The following is a 27,578-nucleotide window of genomic DNA, read 5'->3' as shown; positions in this document are numbered from 1 at the left end:
TGTAGTAACTAATAAGGGATTGAGCATAGTCCAAGAGCATTAAACAAATCATTGCTAATAAGTGGCGTAGACCTTTAGAATTTCAAAATGGTTGTTAGGTTGTTTTTGAAGGTATCATTATTCGGTTGTACTATTGACTTGGGTATATAAGAAAATTAACTCGATTTGTCAGTCCTTATGCAATTGTTGAGGAGATAGGTAATTTGTTTTATCATTCGAGCTGGCACAGAGTTGTAGGTGATACATGATGGGTTTCCTGTATCGATGTTGGGGAAATATGGGTCAGATTCATATCTTATTTCGAGGTCTAACGAGGTAGAATTGTATAGTCCCTTAGTTATGCTATTTAGAAAAGTTTAGTGTTTAGTTGCTAAGTATTCTGGGAACTTGTGGATTTCTCAAGAGTTCAAGTTCTGGATTATATGAGTTAAGTTTAACTGGTGAATATACATTAAACATAGTTTCGTGGTTATAAAGCTTCTAATTTATGGTAAAGATCGACATAAATTCTTTATTGGGTATACAGAACTTTAATGATTAGAATTTGCGATCCAGGATTTAAGGTTATCGAACCAAGGCAGGTATAAGATATTTTAGGACTTTAGGTGACGAATTAAAACTTTTAAATTCACATGGGAGCAGTGATTTGAAATATCTCTTAGGAAGCAATCATTTGGGAACAAATAAGAATTGTGAATATATATTGCAGTAAAAATTAGTCTGATTCTTGATGATATAGACACTAATAAGTATCAGAGTGTACATCGTAAGCTATTTAGCGTCAACTCATGTGGGTGCTCGGTAAGAAAAGTTAGTGCCAACCAGGTCTAATGTATCTGGACCTAGTTAGTAAATCCTGAATTTTGAGGACGAAATTCCATTTAAGGGGGGAATGAATTGTAGTACCTAAAATCCAATCTACTAATTCGCATATATTAAATTAAATAAATATTATGATTATTATTTTTTAAGTTTAATTGATTTAAATTCTTTATTTGAATTATGTGTTAATAGAATATCATTTATTTATTCAAATGATTTTATTGTGCAACTTATTTATTTAAAATATTTTAAAGGTATAAGCTTGCTTATTTAAATGATTTTAATTAATTGTTTAGTTTATTCATTTAAATAATTTTAAATGTCTAGCTTATTTAGTTAAATTCTTTTATCTGTCCAAATAATTTTAAAGGTTTTTATACTGCTTGTGTATTTATTTAAATTAATTTAAACGTTCGTCTAGTTGTTTAAATTATTTTAATCGCTCTGCTATTATTTAAATATTTCATTTATTGAAGTGACATCAAAATATTTAAAGTGTTAATTTTAATTCCTAAGATAATGCCTAAAATTCTTTTTTTTTTTTAATATTTTTGATTTTAATTGCTTGGAATTAATTGCTTAAATTTCCTTTAAAGTTCTAGTACTCAAATATTTTAAGTTATTTATTATTGAAATTTTTGAGACAGTAGCTTCCAGTTCCGGCGCTTGGCGATGGTGGATTTCGGCGGTAAATTCCAAGATTTGTTATTTTAAAAGTTTAGTAGGGATGAAGGAGGATATTAGATGAGAGTTTGAAAGTTAAAAGTTTCCGGGTATCAGAAATCATTTTCTTATTATTGCAATATTGAGCTTATTCTTTAACTTTTTTAAAAGTTAGAATTTTCATAAACCCGGATTAGTAAAACCCAATTTAATATTTTTAATATGGGGTTTTTAAACTTAGAAATTTTATTAGTGTAAGTTAGTAGGTAAAAGTTGTACTTTAAAGTTGTACTATTAAAGCAATACTCACACCTACTTTTAAATACTTATACCTATGCTTACACACACATGTATACACTACACACTCAACTTTTAAAACACATAAATCATTTTATTTTAAACCCTAGCCACCCAAAACCCCTCACTAGCCGCCCCACTCTCCTCATTCCCTCTCCCACCAATCGGTCGTCCCCTCCTCCAAGCTCCAGCAGCCGCTTCCGCCTCCTTCCGCCGCCGCCGCCGTCACCGGAAGGTCACCTAGAGAGGTTCTTCTAGGTGTTAGTCCAAGATTTCCAGCCCCTTTCCCCTCTTTCATTTCGATTTTGTGGGTAAAACTAGCTAAGGCAAGTATGAGCATTATGTTGGGCATTCAAGCTAACTACTATGTTCTTGCACCTAATGTTTTCTTTAATTTCGAAATGCACATGAATTTCATAATGCTAGGGTTCGGTTTTTGCTGGAATTTTCAGTATGTGGTTAGTAAATTTCGAATTTATGCTTTAGCTTGGGTTCTAAGTTGTTGTATGGTGATTTGTGATTGGAGGCATGAGGTATTTTGAATGTTTGGTGTATTTTCGAATTTTCCAGAAGTTGTGTGCCCTAAATTTAAAAATTTTTCATGTGTAAGGGCTGTAATTGAAATGAGTTTGAAGCATTTTATTGATTTGCATTGGGCTTGAATGATTATTCATGAATTTGAGGCATTTTGGTGCATGATCATGTGAGTTTTTAAAATGTGGAGTTGGAGTGTGGTTGAGGGCTGCTTATGTGTTTGTGGAAAGTCATAAGACATGTCTATAGGTGTGTTTGGTGGTTTGGAAGGAGTTAGAGGCAAGGGAAAAGGGCTTGGGATGGTTTCCTCCAAGTAGAATGGGTGTAAGGTGTTGATCTCCTTGGGCAGGGCAGTCTGATTTCTGGGCAGGGGAGGATCTGAACATGGTCTGGGCGTGATTAGGGCTGGTCCTAGGTATAGGTTATGATATTGTGGTCGCATCAGTATAAAATGGGATCGTTTCGGTTAAGATTTCAATGAGTTATGGGTCTTTGAAGTTAAGGTGTCGGTGCAGAATTTTAGGAGTAAAAGTGGGCTGTCCGGAATTGAGTTTTGATAGGATTGTTTGAGTGGTCAAATGAAGTTACAAACTGGTTCTATGGCTTGTTGGTAGTGTATGGAGAGTGTCAGTTTGAGCGGGGTTGAATTCGGTTAAGGTAAGAATGAGATATGGGGTTTTGGGTGCGATTGCTCAGGTTATGCCTTGGTTGTGAGCAATAGAGTTAAGTATGGGTCTTAGCACCTAGGGGCAACCACTCTTCCACCCTATGTCCACAATTTTGTGTTTATTCTCATTTCCTAAAGTTGCATACTTGTATGTTTGGGTCTCGCCTTTGAGCCGAGCAAATGTTTATAAAGAAAGTCGCATTTAACCATGCATGCTAAGTATTCTGAACCGAGTCAAAGAAGGAAAAGAAAAACATATTTTTTTTTAAAAACGAAGTGATTTGATTGTGACGAGACAGGGTATTGATGGGTGGAGGATACCTCACCCACTTACCATAGACGGGTAGATTGAGATCGGGAGACATCCCGGGATCCCTACCAAAAATAGACGGGTAGTGTGAGATCAAGAGAAATCTCGGGATCCCTACCAAATGACAGATAAAGGGGTAAGTCGCGTCAGGAGGAATCTCGGCGTCTTTCCGGCATAGTGCACTGCAGTCATTTATCGATCAAAACAGAGGGTCACAATTCAAGGATCTAAGTTTACAGTTTACAGTTTCAGTTTCAGTTTCAGTATCAGTTTGACTCGTCTTATTGCATTCAGTTTTCAGTCATTCATGAGTTTTAGTTAAGTTAAGAAAGTTTAGGAGTTTCAAAGCGTGAATTTGCGTGTGTTCATCATTCACATGTTGTCTCATTGTCTTGTAGCATGCGCATTCTTACAGCTTATGTTTCAAGTATATTATGTACTGTATTTTGAGTATTACCGCAGTTATTTTAAACCCTTGTTATTATACTGCTTATACCTGCTGGGTCATTAGACTCACTATGCTTGTTTGTTTGCCAGGTGAGGAGGAGTACGTAGGGACCGAGGGGCAGGGTCCTTGAGGGGAGGTCTCCGGCGGAGCGAGGGCCTATGTAATAATGTATTTTTTTAAGACTACGTACTTATGGTGATAGCCAGGATGTGTTTTCCCTGTGCTTGGAGTTTATGGTTTAAAGTTTGTTATCGTTATTATTACAATCGTTTGGGGTTGCCTTTATTTTTATTTATGGATGACTATCGTAGTATGCAACCTTCTTTTCTCCTACGTCTTCTTCTTTTCTTTTATGCTCGTATGGTTGCTTGAGACAGGTTGGCTTGTCTACTTACAAACAAGTCATGACAAAATATTTTTAAAAATCCGTATTTTCTTTTATTATTTAATTAAGTATAGAGGATAGGGTCGTTTCAAAAATCAACTGGGCTGTTGTGCTTTTCAAGGTTCTCACCTCAATGATTACTATTCCAACAATTCAGTCCCAAGGGTTTTCTGTTCAGATCAGTTATTTGCTAGAAAGCTTAAATGCCGAACTTGGACACTCTAAGACACTCCATGTCCACAAAGTGATCAATGAAAGGTCTATCGCTGCACACAAGTCCAAAAATATCATGTTTGTTCAGGAATTTATCGAAGTTAAAAAAAAATTTGGTGAAGATGAAGAAGTAACAAAAAATATGACAATTGATCGTACCAAACGAGGTCATACCAAAAGAAAAGGAATTCGTGACTCAAATGATTCTGAAGAGGAAGAGTCAGACGATCAAGGCAAAAAATCAATCAGCAAAGTTTTTATCTCCTCCGAAATCATGTAAAAAAAAAGAGGAAAATGAATCAAGCTGATCAAGCACATCAACTGTCCTCCCATCCGTCTAGCACCTATTCCAGCTATAAGTAAGTCAAATATTCCTGATAAAATCTTGATGTCATTAATAAGTGGCGTCATCATGGAATCTGGTATGGCTGAGCTCAATCCACAAAGTAAGGGCAAAGAGAAACTAGAAATCGATCTGTAAAATGTTCAGACGGCCATTAATCTAGCAATGCAAGAAGTAAACTCAGCAATTGAACTAAAGATGAAGTGCTTTGACAAGTAGGTAGATTACAGGAAAGTGGTTCATTTTAATCATATCAAGTCCTTCAAAGCTTTGCAAAATCTTGCTTCTCTCGAACAAAAAATTTTGGACTGGTCTGAGACCAACCTAATTTCAGAAGCATTAACTCGGAGAGAGTTCATTCCCACAGTGCTCAAGGAGAGTGCATTAAGAATATTGTTGGATAGAAAAAGTCCAATTTTGATAAACATAGCCCAACAACAAGAGATGATGCAGCTGTGATCAGTCAACTTGAAATGAATGCTGCGACTCTCTCCAACACTGTGCACGTCATGAGACAAGACCTTCAGCTTTCTTTGCAAATTGCTTCAGGTACAAGTCATGAACATAAGGATGAACAAGTTCAATCGAGAACTACAAAAGAAAAGTCTGGTTTCCGAAATCATACTGGTCCTAATGAAATTGTTTCAAGCAAACAATCATCTGAGAAGTTTCCTGAAGTTTCATTAACTTCGACAGACAAAATGCTGAAGTCAATTACAGATGTCGTTCCGCCAGATCCCCTCAAAGGAGATAGTTCTACCACTCAAACTTATTTTCAAGAAGATTCTTTGCTACCAGCAAATATAATTTCAGATGAATATATTACTCAGCCGACATCTCCATAAAAAAAATGCGGAAAAACCAACCAAAAACGTTCTTTCAAATGCTCCAAAAATTCAAAATCAAACTAACAAAATTACTGAAGCTTCCAAAAATTCGACAGACCAAAAGATGATGTCAATTGAAGATGTCATTCTGCCAGATCCCCTCAAAGGAGATTCTGATTCTAATGCATTCATACCGAAAAATATCATTTCAAATGATTTCATTGCAGCTGAGCCGACATCTCCAGAAAAAGAAGCTGCTCTACAACAAACTAAGGAGCTAGTTCCGAATGCTACAGAAATTCCAGATGAATCTAACAAGCATCCTGAAGTTTCCCTTACTTTCACATATGAATGCTGAAGTCAGCTGAAGATATTATTCATCCAGATCAACTCAAAGGAGATTCCATTTTTGCGGAAGTATAGAATATCCAATTTGAGTCCAGTTCGCTATTAACCGCAATTTCAAAGCTTTCTGAAACAGTAGCATCTATTCAAGCTGACCAGATGAGTTCCCAATCGATGTTTGAGAACTTCAAAAATAAACTGCTTATCAAGTTGGCCGATGTTCACAATCATATAACTTGCTGAATGCAAAGAGTGCAAGATGAATTGACTTCTCAGTTCAATACTATGCAATCCACTTTTGGCACCCAGCTCTCTGAAATTATGAACTTCCTACAACATGAGCCTGGTGATGCCATGAAGGAAGGAAAGGTACCTCCATCAAGAAAACAATCTCTTTCTAAAAATCCCAGAAGTGATGGCAGTAGCAATCAGAGTGGCGGAAGTTGAAAGAATTAATCGTCGTGTAGTCCTTATAGCCATTGAGAAGAAAATGTATTGATCAGATTTTGTTTATTAATTTTTGGGTGAACTATCAGATCAATATATCAGTAATGTGTATTTTTTCCGTCTGAACAGCTTGAAATTAAATTCATAAAGAGCACCTCTTCAAATACTTTTTAATTAATGCATGTCATCTTGAAAAATACAATACATCTTTATTACGGGAGAGAGAAAATAATTTAAAATTTTAATCTGAAAAATGGTGGAAAGGTTAAAATTGTCACTTAAAATATGATATTACATGTTTACCCTTAATGATTAGCCTGAAAATTACTAAAAAACCCATTCTGACTGGCCAGATTCTGACTGTTTAGCAGCGTCCTAAATACAATTATCCCTATTTTCAATTTCAATCGCCACCAATTTTCCATGCCGTACTTGTTTCAACTTTCATCAATCCAATAGATTCCGTGCGCGAGTTTAGGTTGAAAGATTTCGTCCCAATTAATAATTATAGTCTGAAAAAAAGAAAAGAAAAAGAAAAGAAAATAAAAGAAAAACTCAGTAACCACAGTGAATATACGAGATATTTTCAATTTCAACGGCCACCGATTTTCTGATTTTCTCAGTAATTTTCCTCTTCGAATCTCTCTTTGCCCTTTTTCCCATTTGACGTAGGTTAATTTTACAATTCAACTGCCTCGGCTTTCCCAGAAAATTCCAGTACTTACCTTCCTTTCCAAGAAAGCGTATGCTGATACTTTCCATATATTTATTTGCATGTATCAGAGAATTTCGATTCATCGATTCGGAATTTGACATCCAAATTGGGTTTTTCGAAGTGGGATTGGTTTGAATTATGGTGAAATCAGTCGAAAATGGGACGTCTCTCCCTCCTTTCTTGGTCAAGTGCTACGAGATGGTGAACGATGAGTCCACCGATGAATTGATTTCGTGGAACGAATCGAATCAAAGCTTTATCATCCGGGATGAATCCAAATTTGCTTCCCAGTTGCTTCCCAAGAACTTCAAGCACAACAATTTCTCGAGCTTTGTTCGTCAACTCAATATCTATGTGAGCAGAATTACATTTGAATTGTGTGTTCGTGTGATTATGTTTTTCTTCTTACTGGGATTGAAGTGATAGTTGATAAACGTCTTTGTGTAATGTTTCGGAAGTACTTTGGTGATCTTTCTTGAAACCGGAGTTTATTTGGCTCGATGGAGCGATGATTAATGTAATGGAAAATCGACGCCTGACGGTAGATCTGGGGAAGGAATTTGGGAGGGGAGCGAAAGAGGAAAGACTAGACAAGTGATGGATGTGGGGAAGCTTAGGGGTACAAAACTTGGGAATTGAAAAAAGCACCGTAGAAATTTCATTTTGGGGGGACAATCTGGCCTTTCTGCTGCATCTATACATATGTAGATGGTGTTTGACTGGATTGAGAAGAAGAAGAAGAATGGCTGCAAGGCCTAATTGAAAACGAACTGAATTATTGTCTTTCATGTAGAACAACGGTTAAGGTAGGATGATGTTGCATGGTTGGAGTGGACTTGAGGTTGAGCAGTAGTCAAAAAGGGGCTTACAAATTTTGTTTACTGAGGATAGTGATGAATCAATGTTGGAAGTGTTATCGAGTTGAGGCATAAATAATGATGTGAAAATGTCATTGGAGTATGTTTTGCGATTGAGTTTAGCGGCGATGCCTTCTCATAACTTGACTAAAGAAGTTTGATGACATTAACTTATCGTTTGCATTTCGTAATAAGTTCTGATGTTCATAGGAAAACCTAACCGAGTCCCTTGTTTACTTGGTTTTCGTCATGTGATTGCCAGATAGTTGCTTTACTGAAACTACCTCAAAGCTCATAGTACCTTCCAATTTATCTGAGAAACATGTATATAAACGTTTGAAAATTTGACTCTCATCTGGTTTTTCTTTGAGTTTCTTAGAATTGTGTTATTCTTTCTTTTAATTTGGTTTAGTATTAATATTATGTTTTCAGATTTTGTAATTAGATCTATGCATGATTATAAGAAGTGACAGTGAAGTCACCTGCAAACAAGCTTGTCATCTTATGTTCTACAAATTTGTATTCTAATATGTTTACCATGTTATCAGAATCATCTTACTTGAAATGTCTTTACATGATAGAATTATTCGAAATAAGTATTTTACATAATGGGATGGAGTACTCGAGCGAATTCCTTCTAAGGAAATGACTGGTCATAATTGGTCTGTCACAATTCACAAACGCATATAACGCTGTGTGTTAGCGGTATTTGAGGTCACTTGAAAATCTATACTGTGTCCATGGAATGCTTGAAAACGTCATTCGATGAAGTTCTGTTTTGAATGACCATACTTCCATGATTTGTTCTGCCGAAGTTGATGCCACTTGCCGGTTGTTACATTTTTTGTTCTTGGATATTCCCATCCAAGTTCAGAGTTGGTTGTTATCTGCATGTAGAAGTAGATTACCCATCAACAGATTACTCCCTTAAAATATTTGATGGCTCCTGCTCTTAAAACAAATTATTGCAAGAATTGGTGCACACCATCAAAGGCATGCATTTTGTGATGGCTAGATGAATATGCTAAGACACAGAGCCATTTTCTGCTTAAGAATTTGGTATAGTTTCAGTGAGGTGTGATCTTTATTTTTTTTCCTGTCAAGAAAACGTAAAACTCTAATTTTATTAACCTTGATTTTCATATTAATGCAGGGTTTCAGGAAAATCGATACAGATCGCTGGGAATTTGCAAACGAGTCCTTCATCAAGGGACAGAAGCAGCTACTAAAGAACATCACCCGAAGAAAGCATCCGCAAGGTCAAACACAAAAAAATCCATCCCAGCTGAAGGAAATGGTTCCTGTAGCATCCGAAGACGAGAAGAAACTTGCACTTTGGAAAGAGGTTGAAAATCTTAAAATAGACAGAAATGCTGTCACGCTAGAACTGAAAAAACTGCGGCAGCATCAAGAAACCTCACAGAGCAAAGTACTTCTCCTGAGGGAACAATTAAAAGGCATGGAGAAGAATCAGCAGCAGATGCTTTCTTTCATTGTGATGGCGATGCAAACACCCGTATTTCTTGGGCAATTTTTGAAGCCTAAGGAGAAAAATTGGCGAGTTCTTGAAAGAGGAAAGAATGTACTGGGTGAAGTTACAGATGATTATGAAACAATTCCTTCTGATGGAGCAATTGTAAGGTATCAGCCTCCAGCAGATGGAGAAGCAATGCCATCAACTTCGAAATCCGAAGATTTTATGGACTTGGATATTTCCTCAGATGAACTGAGAGATCTTTTTATGAACATCGACTTCTTTTCAGGATCGCTGGATGAAAAGCAACTTCCTTTAGAAAATCATGGCCAGTTTGTTATTCCGGATTTGCCTGAATATGATACTATGCTAGATCAGCTTCTTTTGTCGAATACATCATCAGGAAATGAACAATTGTCTGATCTTGAAGCTGTGATTTTTGCGGATTCAGGGATGCCCGTGGGATCAAATTGCCAGCCTAAAGAATCTGAAGTGTTCAATGAGTCAGATGACAATGCCAACGAAGATCAGAACGATATCACAGATGGAACAGGTTCTTGAAACCGAATGATCGAAATTTATTGAAGTTTTGATTGAAGAAATGGGATTTTCTTGATCCCATTTTTGTTTAAAGATTAGTTACAGTATTCTGAGTTCGATTATCAAAGTTGTGGTTCATTCGAGCATCCACGACCCAAATTCATTGCATATGAGATGCAAATGAATCAGGGGTATTCGATAGTCCCTTCAGGTAACACATCGAATTTTCCTAGAGTTTTTACCAGCTTTGATCTTTTCGGCATAATGGGTTTGCTCCCGTTTATGTTCTTGAATGTATATGAAACTCTATAACAAGATTTTTATCATCTCAAATGAAACACAGGTATTCTAATTAGGAGATTTGATGACTTTTAAGTTTTAATAACTTTTGTATTATTTTTTTCCCCATTTTTTTTAACCGTTTGGTATAGTATATTATTAATCTATGTATAACTTATCTTATCTAATCTCGCATTTTTCTTGTCATATTATTTATCGATCTATTAGTTATTTATTTTACATCGATCAAATCATTAATTATTTATCTTACATCAATCAAATCATTGAATTTAAATTAATATATTAATATTATTTATATTTTATTTATTGTTAAAAAGACAAAATGATAATTTATAATTTTTATATAAAATAAAATTTAATCAATCAAATCAAAAAAATGATAATGTATGAATCAAATTAAATATTATATTAACTATCATTTTTTATTTACTCTTTATTGTATTATATTACTTATCTATGTCCAAACGATAATTATTAAATTCAAACAGACATATATTTTTGTTTTTAAAATTCTTTTTAAGATCAATTTTTTTCTAAAAAAGTTATATTTATTTTAAAACTATATTATGATAGAAAAGTATCATATTCGTTGTATTAACACATTGAAATTATTAATTAATACAAATATATATATATACCAGAAGTACCAGGATGCCAGGGGGATATGGTATGAAATCGAGGGAGAGTCATGATTGTAGTAGTAAATAGAGTAGACAGATGGATTGATTGAAGAATTATTTTATTGATAGGATTGAAAGGTTACAGGAAATTGAAATACAAAGCTATTGAAAGATTGAATACAAAAAATTGAATTCTTTTAGAGGAATTAAAACAGATACAGAGGGAAAATATTAAAATTTATCTCTCTATTTTTTGCTCTGTCTAAATTGGCTCTGCTTTGCTCTGGATCTGATTGCCTGCTTTATAGTAAATGAGGAACGCCTGTAGTAGGATTCTTTGTTTGATGAAGGGTCTTGTCTCGTTTGCTTTCTTAAAAGCACTTGAGGGGAATCTTGACTATTGGGCGAAGTAGACATCTTATCTTCTTTCCCTTTTCTTTGTGGCGAAGTGGACGTCTTGTCTTCTTTTGCTTTGTTGTGAAGCAACATAATTGCTTGTGTTGGCCGACATAATCTTTGCATCTTTTGAAAATAAAATTGTGACTACTGCTTTTTTTTACGTGGTCTGCTTTTGAAATTTATTTTTTCTTGAAAACTGACTACTGCTTTTTTCACGTGTAGTCTGCTTTTTATTGTCTTGTTTTTTCTTGATTTTTCTTTTCAATAATTGATTACAATAATACAACTTCTTGAAAATATTGTCATCACTATTCCATCCCCGGGTTTTTGAAATTTCCAAGGAATTTTGAATTTTAAATTTGGACATAAAATTGAATTATGTATCAATATTATGCAATCCTTCTTCTCCTGAAAAATCAATGAGGTCATAATACTCATCATCATTCATTGGTTCTGGATCAAAGTCATCTTGAAGCATCACTATAACCATTTTTTAGTAAAGTTTGCAGTAATGTTCAAAAATATCCGGTGTCTCTGTTTTGAAATAACTTGGAATCTTGAAGATAACTTCAAAATTTGATGTAAACCTTGAGAATCGGAGTTGATCCAAACAGATTGTAACTTTCACATGTGTGGTCTAGGAAATGGTGTTTAAAAGCAAAAGTCTTGAGTCTTTGATGTTTCATCTGTTCTTCCATAGGTTTTGAACAATTGTCGATATAGATTGTTTTCATAGGATCTGTAAAAATATTGAAAAATTGAAGACCTCTGACCCATACTCTATGGGTAGCTGGTTGAAGTTCTGTGTCTATCCATTCTGGAACCGTTAAATCAATTTCTATTTGAACAAAAGGGAAACCTTTACTGAATTGATTTCGAATAGCTTCTTTCAGTAACGAAATATTGAGACTTTCAAATTGAGCATCATCTTTGAATATGAGTTGGGAAATTAATCCGAAATCGAAAAAGTCATTTATATTAAGATCAAATGTTGTTTGGTTATGTGAGATATGAAGGTCTTTAAAATGAAAGGCTACTATTGAAGTGGTAACAAGAGAATAGGTGAGATGACTATCTAAAGGGTGCATTCCAATCATTGTTCTAATATCAATGGCTGGACTTTGTGGGTTTGAAGAAAGACATTTTTGGATAATAGAAAATTTAGAGATAAAATTTTTCTTGGCTAAAGAATAAATATATTCAGAAATGAAATTTGGAGGAGGACTAAGTATTGATGTAGTTTTGAAGAAAACTCGAGCTGGGTTTATTTGAACTAATGGACTGTTCCTGTCCAATTCAACAGAACTGGGATTGTTCTGAATAAGACAATGTTTTTTAAGAAACTCTATCTCTTGAGTTTTTGCAATAAGTGCATTTTGTAATTGAAAAATCTCATCTGATGGTTATACCATCTTTTTTTTTTAATTTTAAATTTTTGATATCTGATTCAATAGAAAAAGGATCAGATAATTGAGAAAGCTTTTGAGCTGTTTGAGCCCTGGAGGCATCTAATCTTGTTGCATAATCAATAAAAAAAGTTAGGCTCTAGTCTATTTCTTGCATACTTTAATGCATCTATCATCTGGACAAATGAATGAAAGATAGGTTTTCGAGTATCATTGATAGATTCTTGCAATCTATCTAGAGAATTGTAAATTCGAGGAAATCTACCATTTAAGAGGACAAAATACTTGGGCTGTGGTAGAGGAGATTTGTATTGGAAAGAAAAATAATTGGTTAAAACATTTAAAACAAAGACTTTTTGTTTTGAATTATTTGGGAAAATATTCCTTAAGGAATTTAAAAGAGTTTTTTGATATTGATCTAGATTATAAGGCTGGCTTGGCCTGAAACATTTGTTTGATGACTCTGGAAGTAAAGGAAGAGACATATCTCCAAATACTAAAAACTTATCATCTTCGGATCCAACTTGTGAAACTGGACTCTTTCTCTTATTTGCCATCTGCAAAGTTTTTGAATTAATCATATTAATGTTTCGAAAAATTGATCTTTCCTTTAAAGTATTTATGTCTTGAATCGGTGTTGGATCTAGAAAAGGAAAACTAATTTCTTTATTAAAAACAATTGAATGTATCCCTTTTTTATTAACATAAAAAGGATATAATTGGACTATAAATGGTGTACCAAGAATGACATCATGTTCTAAATCTTTAACAAGATAAAATATATTTTTAAAACAAATATTTTGTTTACACACATGTGCATTTGAGAGTTTGTATTTGATTTTCAAAAGACTTTCGTTTGCACCAAATAATCTTTCGGTTGTTTTTTCGAAATATTTGGTTGGAATTAATCCTTCACGGATACAGTTTTGATCTGCACCGGAATCAATTAAAAGTTTTGTTTTTAATTTGAATTATTTATTGACAACAATTGTTCCTTGAGAATACCATTTTTTAAGGCTGATTTTATTTATGACACATTGAAGTTTATCTTCTTTGTCGTTATATTCAAAACCAAAATTTTGAGGTGTTGTATTTTTACTTGAAGATGGAGAATTATTATTTGAATTAATATCTTCATTTTTTGGTAATGGAGGATTTAGAAGAGTAAGTTCTATTTTAACGTCAGAGATATCTTTCTGAAGTTCTTGAATTTTATTCTTCATTTGATTAGTTTCAAATCGAAGATCAGAACTTGTGGAAGGAGTTTCATTAGATTTTGAATTAAATCTAGACATAACTTTATTTAGACTATAATATTCTTATTTCGGTTCTTGAAAAAGATTTCCAAATTTAGCTTTTAATTTTGGATCAGTTATTTTACTAATAACATCTTGTAATATTTTATTTTCATTTGTGATAACATTTATTGTAGATTTGCAATCACAAACTTCGTCATTGCAATTACATAATTCTTTTCCTTCTTCAAAATAAGAGCTTGAATATTCAGAATCAGATTCTTCTTGGATAGGAAAAAGAATATCATCTTGATTATCATCAGAAGATGAAGAAATTAAAGTTAATATTGATTTTTAAAATCATCATCTATTTGAAGTTCATTGATTTTTTCTTGCATTTGGACATTTATTTGAATAATGTCCAAGTTGTTTACATTTAAAACATGTAACTTGGTTAAATTTATTTTTGAAACGATTTTTTGAATTTTTATAACAAGCTTTTGATTTTCTAAAAGGTTTTGAATATCTTGAATTTTCAAAATAATTTCTTTTATAAGATTTCTTGTAAAATTTTCTTTGTTTATTTTTATTATTTTTATTATGTTTTCTTGAAGGAGGAAGTAATTGTTCGAAACCATACTGAACACAAAAGGAACCATGTTCTCTTCTGCTCTCATTATGCTCCCGTTTGAGTTTTTCTTTAATTTTTAAATCATTGCACAAAGCTAATCCTTCGGCATTAATATAACTTATGATTTCACCATAAGTTAGAGAAGGATAAGGAATTGAATTTGCATTTTTCTTACGAATAGATTCCCTAACTCTTTCGGCAAAGAGTTTAGGTAATCCCGCAATAAATCTTTCTTACCAAAAAGAAAACTACAATCATCTCGAAGAAGTACTTTAGATAAAAAAATATCTTTGTACCAATTAAAAAATCATGTAATTTTGGACATGTTAAATTCATTAAAATTTCTGAATATTTTTCTTGAAATTTTTTGGGTTTGCCTAGAAAATGTTTAATAATGGCATAAATTAGTGTATTGACAGCATCTTGAACAGGAGGTATTGTTTCATCATCAACTTCATGTTTGATGGCAGTTAGAATTGTTGTTCTATCGAATTCAGTGAGAAAATGATCCCACCAACCTTTAAGCTGGCCGGTAAATCCTGCAATTAGATTGAAAGCAGTGTTGTAACCATCAACACCTCTTGCTTTGTAAGCGGTGGAAGCCATCATCATTTATTCTAACATAGAAATGATTTGATGTTCAGTTCTTCCATCGAGATTCCATTTTAGGAGAATTTCTCCAGAAAAGGATTTTTGATGTTTTTTAGGTTCTTCAAATTGCATATTTGGAAAAGATGGTCTACTATAATGTAGTAGCCCGTAACCAGAATTAGTGAGTAATTGTTATTAATCCAACAAATCATGTTAGTTTAGATTAATCATGATTAAGGGGACTTCAAATGGATAAACAGAGTCCGGAATTAGACCCAAAATGATCAGAAATGGTCCGAAGGGTCTGGAGGAACGGACGCAACGTCTGGGGATCGGACGCAATGTTCGTGCCATTAGAATGCGTCATTGCTTACGCACTTGATGGGACATCGGAAGCAACGAAGGAAGCAACGTTTGTCGGATGAACGGATGTAACGATGAGGAACGAACGTTCCGTTCCGTGTCTATTAATAGAGGTGCCGAGATTCAGTTTCAGATGCACCAATCACCTCTCTTCTCTCGATTCCTTAGCCTTCCAGCTTAGATCTGGGGCATTCTAAGCGTCCTATTGGGAATCCGGAAGTGGCGTAGCGATCCAGGCGTCGTAGCGGAGCTGTGGCCTAGTTTTGAGGCAAGTGACAGCAAAGGGCTAACGACGGACGCATGTACAGCTTTTGCTTCCTAAAAATATTTAGGAGTATGCAATAGCTTAGTTAAGGCTTTTAGAGCACTTTAATGATATTAGTATCATTTGGCAGTGTAGTGCGGATTATAGGCGTGGAACTAGAGCTGGTAGAGCTTGCCTAGTATTTGAGGTACGAAAGTACTGTTCGAGATATCCTGACTGAGTATGCATGTATTATGTGACTGCATGATTTATATGTCATGATTTTATGCTGCATACATTTGCATCTTGAGCTATCTCTTTTGAGATGTCTGTTAGTAGGGTTTTACCCTATCCTATCAGTGGATGGACTTCCATCGATTTGGGTCCCGCGTATCCACTGGTATTTTGGTATGTGAGCCACCTCCTGAAGCGACGGCACAACGTGCTACATACCAAGGCCCGGTCTGTCTTTGTTATCTGATTCTTGAACTCTAGTCAGTAGACGTTACACTTGCATTCATGCATACTCATACTCTCGTGCTGAGCGTTTTATGCTCACTTCTCGTACTCTGTGTTTCTGGACACCCTATTCCATGGGGCAGGTTTGCGATTGGATGAGGCGGGTGGATCCAAGAGGGGCTAGGCAGTGGTTGACCAGCTAGAGCTTCGCCTAGGGTTTATTCTTATTGTATTGGGTTGATACAACGTTTGATTTGGTTGTATAACTATTTGGGTACTTGCAGATTCCTTTTCTTGGGATTGTATTAATGTTTATTGTTTCCGCAGCTTATTTCTGGTTTACTGTTTGATTAAGTTAATTGCATGCCTAAGTTATGTTTAGTAGGTGATCTCGGTAAGGGTCACTACATTTATGGTATCAGAGCATGCATAGTATTCTTGGGATTTAGATTCTGCATAAGATAACCGTAAAGTAATTTTTTTAGATGGCGGATCGCGATGATCAGAGTAGCCATGGCAGTATTGATGGACGTTGGGGCGATGCCGACCGAGAGCGTCGTCGAGAACGCCATCATTGTCGCCATGATGACCAGCGTTTCAGTGTGCGCCGATTCTTATAGATGGGTCCTAAGCCCTTGGTTGGAGGCGAGTCTCCGGAAGATGCGGAGAACTGGCTAGATCGTATGGAGATGACTTTTCAGACGTTTCAATGTACTGAGGATCAGAAGATGGATACTCTTGGTTATCTTCTGGATGGGCGAGCCCGGAAGTGGTGGAGATTCACTTCTGCACCCTTTGTTGCGGCGAGAGGAGTTGCCACTTGGACCGAGTTCCGCACAGCTTTTCAGAAGCTGTATTTTCCTCTTGCACTCCATCAGATGAAGGCAGGTTAGCTACTGAGTCTGCATCAGGAAGCCATGTCTATTGAGGAGTATCAGCAAAAGTTCTTCGATCTGTTATCCTATTGCCCCGAGATTGCTGACAGCTCTGAGATGAAGTACAATCTGTTCCTTCAGGGCCTTAACCCGGAGATTCATGACCGTGTGGCGGTCGGTGATTATATGTCCTACGAGGGTTTGGTGAGCCGTTGTCACCAGGCGGAGGATAGCATTCGACGTAACAGGTCTTTCTCTCAGTCTAGACCTGCGAGTTCTTTGGGTCCCCGTGCTCAGTCTTTCAAGAAGTCCGGATCTACTTCTTCTTTCTTTGGTTCCGCTGGTGTTTTTCGTTTTGGGAAGAAGGAGAAGTGCGACCATTGCGGGAAGAACCATCCGACCGACAGATGCCGTAAAGCTTCTGGAGCTTGTTTCCATTGTGGAGAGGTTGGTCATCTCCGGAGGGATTATCCACTATCTGGGGGAGGCGGTTCTGGTTCTGGTTCGGGATCGGGTTCTCAGGCCACCGTTCAGCAGAGGTCGCAGGGACAGTTTGCTGGGAGTTATCACTTGAAGCCGCGGGCTTTTGGCCAGGTGTTTGCCTTGAGACACGATCAGGCAGTGGAGGAGAATGAGAATGTCATCGCAGGTACATTTCTGTTATATGGTATACCTGCTCTTGTACTTATTGACACTGGTGCATCTCATTTCTTCATTTCTGCACGTTTTGTTAAGAGGCATAAGTTACCATGCATTGCACTAGACGTAGTAGTTTCTGTTTCTACTCCGATGGGTTAATCTGCTTTGGCTAAGCGTCTAGTGATGGGTTGCCCTTTAGAGTTCGAAGGGAACATTCTGATAGCGAATCTCATGGTTCTTTCGATGGATGATTTCGATTGCATTCTGGGGGATGACATGCTGACTACCTATCGAGCTTCAGTGGACTGCTATCAGAGATTAGTACGCTTTCATCCGTATGGGAGTGATAGCTGGTTTTTCTATGGTGAGGGAGCGCGACCCCCGATGCCATTGGTATCAGCTTTGAGAGCCTGTCGAGCTCTAGAGTCTGTCGGGGAAGGCTATCTTATCTATGCAGTTGATTTGTCCACTGAGAGCGTTGGGTTAGAGAGTATTCCGGTTGTGGATGAATTCCCAGATGTTTTTCCTGATGAGATTCCAGGTTTTCCTCCTGTTAGGGAAGTTGAGTTTGGCATAGAGTTGATGCCAGGTACTTCTCCTATCTCTCGAGCACCGTATCGTCTGGCTCCATCAGAGATGCGAGAGTTGAAGAATCAGTTACATGATCTTTTGGACAAGGGGTACATCTGTCCTAGTGTATCTCTTTGGGGAGCTCATGTTCTCTTTGTGAAGAAGAAGGATGGGTTTATGCGGTTGTGCATTGACTATCGGCAGCTGAATCGGGTTACTGTGAAGAACAAGTATCCTTTGCCTCGTATTGACGACTTGTTTGATCAGCTGCAGGGTACTTCGATTTACTCCAAGATTGACTTGAGATCTGGGTATCATCTGATGAGAGTCCGAGATCAGGACGTAGCCAAGACTGCATTCCGTACTCGCTATGGGCATTACGAGTTTCTAGTGATGCCTTTCGGTTTGACTAATGCTCCGGCTATATTTATGGATCTGATGAACCGTGTCATCAGGGAGTATTTGGACAATTTTGTCATGGTTTTCATTGACGACATTTTGGTGTATTCGCGTAATGCGGACGAGCATATTTCTCACTTGCGGGGTGGTACTGCAGACTCTTCGAGATGAGCAGTTGTACGCCAAACTGAGCAAGTGTGAGTTCTGGATGGATCGGGTGGTCTTTCTTGGCCATATTATATCCAGGGAAGGGATTTTTGTCTATCCGAGAAAGATTGAGGCTGTGCTTAATTGGTCGCGCCCGACGACGGTTGCTGAGATCCGTAGTTTTCTGGGTTTAACAGGATATTATCGTCGCTTCATTTTGAACTTCTCTCAGCTAGCCCAACCGTTGACGCAGATTACCCGCAAGGATGTTGATTTTGAGTGGTCCTCAGAGTGTGAGGAGAATTTTTGTGAGCTTCGACGATGGTTGACTTCTGCATCGGTGTTAGCATTACCGTCAGGATCTGGAGGGTATGTGGTTTACACCGATGCTTCTCTTCAGGGGTTAGGCTGTGTCCTGACTCAGAATGGGCATGTGATTGCATACGCTTCTAGACAGTTGAAGTTGCACGAAGACAATTATCCAGTTCATGATTTGGAGTTGGCAGCCATTGTGTTCGCTTTGAATATCTGGCGTCATTATCTGTATGACGAGAAATTTGAGATCTTCACCGACCACAAGAGTCTCAATTATTAGTTCACTCAGGCGGAGTTGAACATGAGACAAAGGCGTTGGATGGATTTGCTTAAGGACTATGACTGTGAGATTAAGTACCATCCCGGAGCTGTTAATCTCACTACTGATGCCTTGAATCGCAAGGTGCGACTATCCGCACTTCAGACTTGTTCGATGTCTAGTGCGATTGGAGATTGTTGTTCTTCAGGGTATACCTTCAAGCACAAGAAAGGTATGCAGAGTATCCAGATGTTTGCGATATTATCTGAGCCAGCTTTGTATTCGCGGATTCGGGATGCTCAGATGTCTGACTCGAAGACCCAGCGTTTGGCTCGTCTAGCTAACGAGGGTAACACGTCTGGATTTCACTATCAGTCAGATGGTTTTCTGTGTTTGTCTGGTAGGCTTGTGATTCCGGAGGATGAGGAGTTGCGAAAGGAGATTTTGTCTCAGGCACATCACACTAAGTTGAGTATTCATCCAGGGAGTAACAAGATGTATAAAGATCTACGTACTCGGTTTTGGTGGAAGGGAATGAAACGCAGTGTGTATCAGTATGTCAAAATGCTTGGTCTGTCAGCAGGTCAAGGCAGAGCACTGACGACCTGGAGTTTTGCTTCACAGTCTGCCTATTCCTGAGTGGAAATGGGAGTTTATCACGATGGATTTTGTGACCCATTTGCCGGTATCCTCGATGAACTGTGATTCTATCTGGGTTGTGGTGGACCGACTCACCAATCCAGCTCATTTCATTTCCTATAGCCGAGAGTACAATGTGGATCGTATGGCTCGGTTGTACATTCAGGAGATCGTTCGACTTCACGGAGTGCCTGTGAGCATTGTCAGGGATCGAGACCCCAGGTTTACTTCTAGATTCTGGGGGAGTGTTCAGCGTGCGATGGACACTACTCTCAGTTTGAGTAATGCCTATCATCCGGAGACAGATGGTCAGTCAGAGCGCACTATCCGTACTTTGGAGGATATGCTTCGAGCGTGCGTTATGGATATTGGTTCAGCCTGACAAGATCATTTTCCATTGATTGAGTTCGCGTACAACAACAACTATGATCTTAGCATTGAGATGGCACCTTTTGAGGCATTGTACGGACGACGTTGTCGCACTCCACTCTTTTGGGAAGAAGTGGGGGAGAGACAGGTTGAGGGACCGGAGTTAATCCAGCAGGCAGCAGATGTTGTTGATCAGATCAAAAAATGTATTAAGACTGCACAGGATCGTCAGGCCAGCTATGCTAATACTAAGCGTAGGCCTTTGCAATTCGATGTTGGGGAGAAAGTGTTTCTGAGAGTTTCACCTTTCCGCAGGATTCTCAGATTTGGCCTCAAGGGCAAGTTGTCTCCCAGATTTATCGGTCCGTTTGAGATCTTGGAGAGCATTGGCGATTAGCGTATCGGCTAGCCTTGCCACCGTATCTGTCCAGTATTCATGACGTGTTTCACGTATCTCTGTTGCGACGGTATGTGGCAGATCAGTCTCATATTCTGCAGCCATCTAAAGTTCAGGTGGATTCGGATTTGATCTACGTTGAGAGACCTATTCGTATCCTGGATCATAAGGATAAGGTCTTGGGAAATAAATTCATTCCTTTGGTTTTAGTTCAGTGGCAGCACTGAGGCACTGAAGAAGCCACTTGAGAACTCGAGAGCATGATGCGTTCAGAACATCCTGAGTTATTTTGATTTCAGTTTCGAGTTGTATTCAGTTATGAACACTGTAAATTCTGATTAAATAAAAGATGTTTCTGCATGTTGTTTTCTTTCGGTACTTAAGATCTGATTTCGAGGACGAAATATCTTAAGTGGGGGAGAATGTAGTAGCCCGTACCCAGAATTAGTGAGTAATTGTTATTAATCCAACAAATCATGTTAGTTTAGATTAATCATGATTAAGGGGACTTCAAATGGATAAACGGAGTCCGGAATTAGACCCATAATGATCAGAAATGGTCCGGAGGGTCAGGAGAAACGGACGCAACGTCCGGGGATCGGACACAACGTTCGTGCCATCATAATGCGTCATTGCTTACGCACTTGATGGGACATCGGAAGCAACGAAGGAGAACGGAAGCAACGTTCGTTGGACAAACAGATGCAACAATGAGGAATGAACGTTCCGTTCCGTGTCTATAAATAGAGGTGCCGAGATTCAGTTTCAGATGCACCAATCACCTCTTTTCTCTCGACTCCTTAGCCTTCAAGCTTAGATCTAGGGCATTCTAGGCGTCCTATTGGGAATCCGGAAGTGGCGTAGCGATTCAGGAGTCGTAGCGAAGCTGTGGCCTAGTTTTGAGGCAAGTGACAGCAAAGGGCTAACGACGGACGCAGGTATAGCTTTTGCTTACTAAAAATATTTAGGAGTATGCAATAGCTTAGTTAAGGCCTTTAGAGCACTTTAATGATATTAGTATCATTTGGCAGTGTAGTGCGGATTATAGGCGTGAACCTAGAGCTGGTAGAGCTTGCCTAGTATTTGAGGTACGAAAGTACTGTTCGAGATATTCTGACTGAGTATGCATGTATTATGTGACTGCATGATTTATATGCCATGATTTTATGCTGCATACATTTGCATCTTGAGCTATCTCTTTTGAGATGTCTGTTAGTAGGGTTTTACCCTATCCTATTAGTGGATGGACTTCCATCGATTTGGGTCCCGCGTATCCACTGGTATTTCGGTATGTGAGCCACCTCCTAAAGCGACGGCACAACGTGCTACATACCAGGGACCGGTCTGTCTTTGTTATCTGATTCTTGACCTCTAGTCAGTAGACGGTACACTTGCATTCATGTATACTCATACTCTCGTGCTGAGCGTTTTATGCTCACGTCTCGTACTCTGTGTTTCTGGACACCCTATTCCATGGGGCAGGTTTGCGATTGGATGAGGCGGGTGGATCCAAGAGGGGCTAGGCAGTGGTTGGCCAGCTGGAGCTTCGCCTAGGGTTTATTCTTATTGTATTGGGTTGATACAACGTTCGATTTGGTTGTATATTGTTTATTGTTTATTGTTTCCGCAGCTTAATTCTTGTTTACTGTTTGATTAAGTTAATTGCATGCCTAAGTTTTGTTTAGTAGGTGATCTCGGTAAGGGTCACTACATATAATAATTTGGAAGAAAATTATAGTGCTGTTTGAAAAAGAATTATAATTTTTATTTTGATTTTGATTTGTTTTAGGATTACTAATTTTTAATAATGCATCATTTGAGTCATTAAATTGATTTTGAAGTTCGTCAATTTCATTGACAAGATTTATTTTATTTGAATCATTAATTAAATTTAAATTTGAAAATTGAGTACTAAGTTCATTAAGAACATCTAAAGAAGTTCCTAATTGAATTTTTTCTTTGTTTGTAGAAGGAGTTTGAATTGGTTTTAATAAAGGAGAAGCAATTTTTTATTTATCTTTTGAATTTTCTGTTGTAGAATTAGACAAAATATTAGGAATAGAATTCTCAACTCTAGTGAGCTGATTATCCAGTGAATTAATAAGAACATTTGTATAATTATTTTGAAGATTAATATTTTTTATTTATTTTATTGTAGGAGGTCCTTCAATGACAGAAGTTTTCTTGAATGGAGAAGCAATTATTTCAGTATTATGAACTGAAATTTTTATTTCTTCTAGAGGGGTGATGGACAGATTGAAATTGATTTCCATTACTTGTTTTCCATATTTTTGAAGAATATGCTCCTATATTAACAGAAGAAATTTTTGTGGAAATTTTGGAAGATTTATATTGAGAGTCTTTTGTAGAAGATTTTTAAGTACTTGAAGAATTTTGTTTTTGATATTTAGAAAATACTCTTTTTTTTGCCCATTCATAAAAACTCATTTTAGTTTCTGAATGAGAAGAATAATATAAATCCCAAAAATAATCTTGTTGTTTTTTTGTTAAAAGTCGAAGAACATTTTTTCGAAACATTCTTTCGTTTGGGTCTTTACTTTTTAAAAATTATTGTTCACGATCAATTTCTTGAGATATAACAAATAACTGGCTTTTTTTATGAGAAGTTACAGGAATTTGCATCTCGGATCTTGTTGGAGAAAATTCAGATTCTTGATCTGTTTTTTCGTAAAAAGGTTAAGGAATATTTGGAACAAAATTAACTCCACGAAGGTGTTCAAACGATGTAGAGTGTCTTGAAGACTGCTGAATATTTTCAGAGTTTGAAGATGTTAAAGATTTTGATGAAAAGTGAAGTTGAACACTTCCATCATCATTTTAAATTATTTGAGAAATATTTTTATTTGATGATTCTTGAGGACCTATATTTACATGCTCAAGATTCCAACTTAAAGAATTAGTTATAGTTTTCCAATTTAATCTTTTAGGAATTATAACACTTGTATATAATGGATTTGATTCCATTAAAGAGTTTCTCCTTTTGGAGAAGATTTGAGTGCACGAAGTGCGAAGGTCGTACTCATTACCTTATAATAAACACGGTAAATAAGTGCAACAGCTTTTGATCTTCCATCAATTTGTAAATTTTTACTTTGAATATCTAATGTAAGAGAATTTAAAATTGCACCATCATTTAATGATATTGAATAATTTGGATAACAGTTAAAATAAACTGGACCACTTTCTAAATTTGATTCTAAAATTGATAATAAAGAATTTGAAAAATTTAAATGTCTTTTATCTCTTAAGAGTAACAGAATTGGAATATCTAAGCCTAATCTAAATAAAGGCTTTACTGCTACTTAAACTAAACCGATATAAAGAAACTTATGCTTCTTACGGTGTTCTAGAATTGTTTCTTTTGAAAATAATCTTATCTGTGCAAAATTTTTAGTAATTGGAATTGTTTCTTCACAAATTTTGATTGAATAATCTTGTTTAAAATCAAACTTTCCTACTTCATAAATTGTTTTATAATTTATTTTAGGAATTGATCAATTTTGTAATCTTTGTTCAATTTGAGCTATTTGTATTTCTTTACAATTTAAACTTTCTTGATTTTTATCAACATTTATTTCTTCTTCTTCTTCTTCATCTATTTGAATACTACTAATATTACAATCATAATTCTTACTTGACTTCATACTATTGGACCTTGACATCCTAGAGAACAAAAGAATAGGCCAAGACATAGCTAATTCAAACAATTAAATTTTACCTTGCAACTTAATCGCTTAAGTTAACCTTGAGATCTGACGTAGAGGAAACACCAATCGACTTACTACTCTATCCAACGAGACTTACTGCAACCCCTTAACGACTTATATATATATATATATATATATAGAGCCCACAATAATATATTTTAATGCAAATTTATAAAATATATATAATAATATAACTTTTTTAGCAATATATATAAATATATATATAATATTAAAAATTACAACTCAATAAATATTATCCGAGAACCCATGCAAGATCATATATTGTTCTTTTTATATATTTTAAAAAGAATGATATTTACACTCCTAAAATTTATAATTAATCTCCATTTTTTATATTCAATGTACTTTCTCATGAAATTACTCCTCAAAATTAGGGATGGCAACGGGGCGGGTTTTTCCAAACCCGAGACCCGCCCCGCCAAGAAAAATAGGACTCGGACCCGGACCCGCCCCGCCTCTTTTTTGGACTCGCCCCGCCCCGCCCCGCCCCGCTTCAAAACCCAGCGGGTCCAACCCGGGTTTGGACCCGAACCCGTTAATATTATATTTTTTAAAAAAACTTAAATAAATTATTATTTATAATATAAAATATATTTACATGCATTTATATATTTTTATTTATTTTATATGAAATGTATATATATAATGTATTACCTTATATATATTTTAAATATATATATATATATATACGTACTGCATAATTATATATATATATATACAGTATATAATTATTATATATATATATATACAGTATATTATTATTTTATATAGTATATTATTATTATATTATATATATTAAAATATATGGGGCGGGTTCACCCAAACCCGGGACCCTCCCCGGACCCGCCCCGAAACCCGTTTGACCGGGTTTGAACCCGCCCCGTCCGGGGCGGGTTTAGCATGGGGCCGGGTATTGCCATCCCTACTCAAAATACGGTTATACGGGTAGAGAAAATCATGCACAATATGGTGCGTGAGATCAAAATTATATATATATATATATATATATATATATATATATATATATAGAGTTTCTTTCAAATGCCCACCTACCATGCCCACCAATGATGTGGCACTATTCTATTGGACCTACAATTTATCACATCTTTATCACATCCAATAGAATAGTGCCACATCATTAGTGGGCATAGTAGGTGGGCACTTGAAAGAAATTCTATATATATATATATATATATATTTGATCTTCTGGAAACCACCGTGGATAACTACGAGACCGACTGATGTGAAATTCATTTATTGGTTATGCAAAATGTCACGTCAGCTGGTGCACACGTAGTTGTCCACAGTGGTTACTCATAATATATATCAACACTCTCTCTATATATATTTATGTTATATTACTCAACTGCTCATTTTATTTTCGACGCATTTTTGAAAACTGTTGAGCAAATATATCTTCAAATCTTACCTATTTTATTAGAAAGGTTAGTTGACAGACAAGGCAAAACAAACAAGAATTTCAGAATGTTTTCCCAAAAAGACTTGGCTAAGAGCCGGTTACTTTTTGCTGTTAACGACCGTTTCTTTCCGTATTTGGAAAATGCCAAATTGCTCATTTATTTAGGTGTACTATGAATCAATAAAGGATGGTGACAACGGTGCTTTTGCATTTATGAAGCTACAATCAAACGTTGAACGGGGTAATACAAAAGACACTATAAATAGAGGATGGCAAGAAAAGCTACACACGAGACTCTACACACTTACGAAGAAATTTCAAAATGCTTGCATCCTCCATGAAATTTCTTAGCACTCTAAAGCATTATATCTTCTATTGCTCGACAAGCCCTCGCATAAAAGAACTTATATCAAATCATCAAGGATCATCTAGGGATCTATCATTCAATCGATCATTTCTGTCAATATCGTTTGAGGAGTCATTTGATAGCTTGAATCCGAGGTTCGTATTTTCTATTTACTTTTGTTGTATTGGTTACGAGACTTGTTGTCTCAAACATTTGTCATATATAAGAGTTTCGACTTCGACAAGGGATAAGTCCTAAGGTTGAAACAAGTTGTTACAAAAAGTTGTAAAACCAAAGTCTTCTAATGAATTCTTTCCTGTGTGGAAGAAGGGAGACATGTAAGGACTTTTTCTTCTTGTGTCATTTACCTTACTACTATTTTTTTAATCTTCTTGCCTTGCTCTATTTGAGTAGAAAGCTTCATAAAATCTATCGGTGATGTCACTAGCATCAGCTCAATAACAAACTCTACCTCATGGACAAGAGGTAACCATGGAATCTCATCACGAAATACATCCAAAAACTCTCGGACCACTGGTATATCCTGAATATCCAAACTCCCTGAGGATGAATCCACGACATAGATAAGATAGGCTTTCCCTCCAGACTCTAAAGCACGACATGCTATCAGAGCAGATATAATCGGCATCAGGGGTCACACTCCCTTACCGTAGAAGAACCAAGTATCCCCATCCTCTAGACAAAACTGGACAAACCTCTGGTAGCAATCCACTATGGCTCGATAGGTAGTCATAAGGTCAATTCCGATGATGCATTCGAAATCATCAATCGCTAAAACCATCAAGTTTGCGCAAAAATGATGACCCTCAAACTCCAAGGTACAACCTACCACTAGACACTTAGCTAAAAATTCCTGGCACATCGGGATCGATACAACTAAGAGGATGTCTAAGTAAATGTAGGGCAACTTATATTTCTTGACGAATTGAGCAGAAATGAACGAATTTGTTGCACTAGTGTCAATCAAAATGAAAGTAGGTATACCACATAAGATAAAAGTACCTGCATACATGCGCTCACTCTCGGCATTGGCTGGCTCTTGGTTGAGTGCAAAGACTTGCCCCTGAACTTGTGGGCGCAAAGTATACGGACCATGCTATGCTGACTGTGGGCACTGCTGGATGGTAGCCTAAGAACCAGATCCACTACCCGATCCTCCTCGGTTGAGACAATCCTTTTTTATATGGCACATCTCACTGCATAAGAAACAAGATCCAGATACTCGGCGACACTCATAAGATGGGTGTTTACTCTCACAGTTCTCACAACGAACTTCCTTCTTCTTATTTCCAAAATGT

At 36.5% G+C, this 27,578-nt stretch overlaps 1 protein-coding gene across 1 annotated transcript; it reads left to right on the top strand.

Annotated features, from left to right (window-relative positions):
• Positions 1-6,997: 6,997 nt before the first annotated feature.
• LOC140882119 (heat stress transcription factor A-8-like) lies at positions 6,998-10,310 on the top strand. The gene is made up of 2 exons (XM_073287892.1): positions 6,998-7,370; positions 9,027-10,310. The coding sequence occupies exons 1-2, from the start codon at positions 7,155-7,157 to the stop codon at positions 9,906-9,908; spliced, it is 1,098 nt and encodes a 365-aa protein (XP_073143993.1). The 5' UTR covers positions 6,998-7,154; the 3' UTR covers positions 9,909-10,310.
• The last annotated feature ends 17,268 nt before the right edge of the window (positions 10,311-27,578 follow it).

The sequence above is a fragment of the Henckelia pumila genome, chromosome 2 (genome assembly GCF_033568475.1).
Source record: "Henckelia pumila isolate YLH828 chromosome 2, ASM3356847v2, whole genome shotgun sequence".
NCBI lineage: Eukaryota > Viridiplantae > Streptophyta > Magnoliopsida > Lamiales > Gesneriaceae > Henckelia > Henckelia pumila.
The sequence above is the reverse complement of the archived record's forward strand: the minus strand, read 5'-3'. Positions and strand labels throughout refer to the sequence as shown.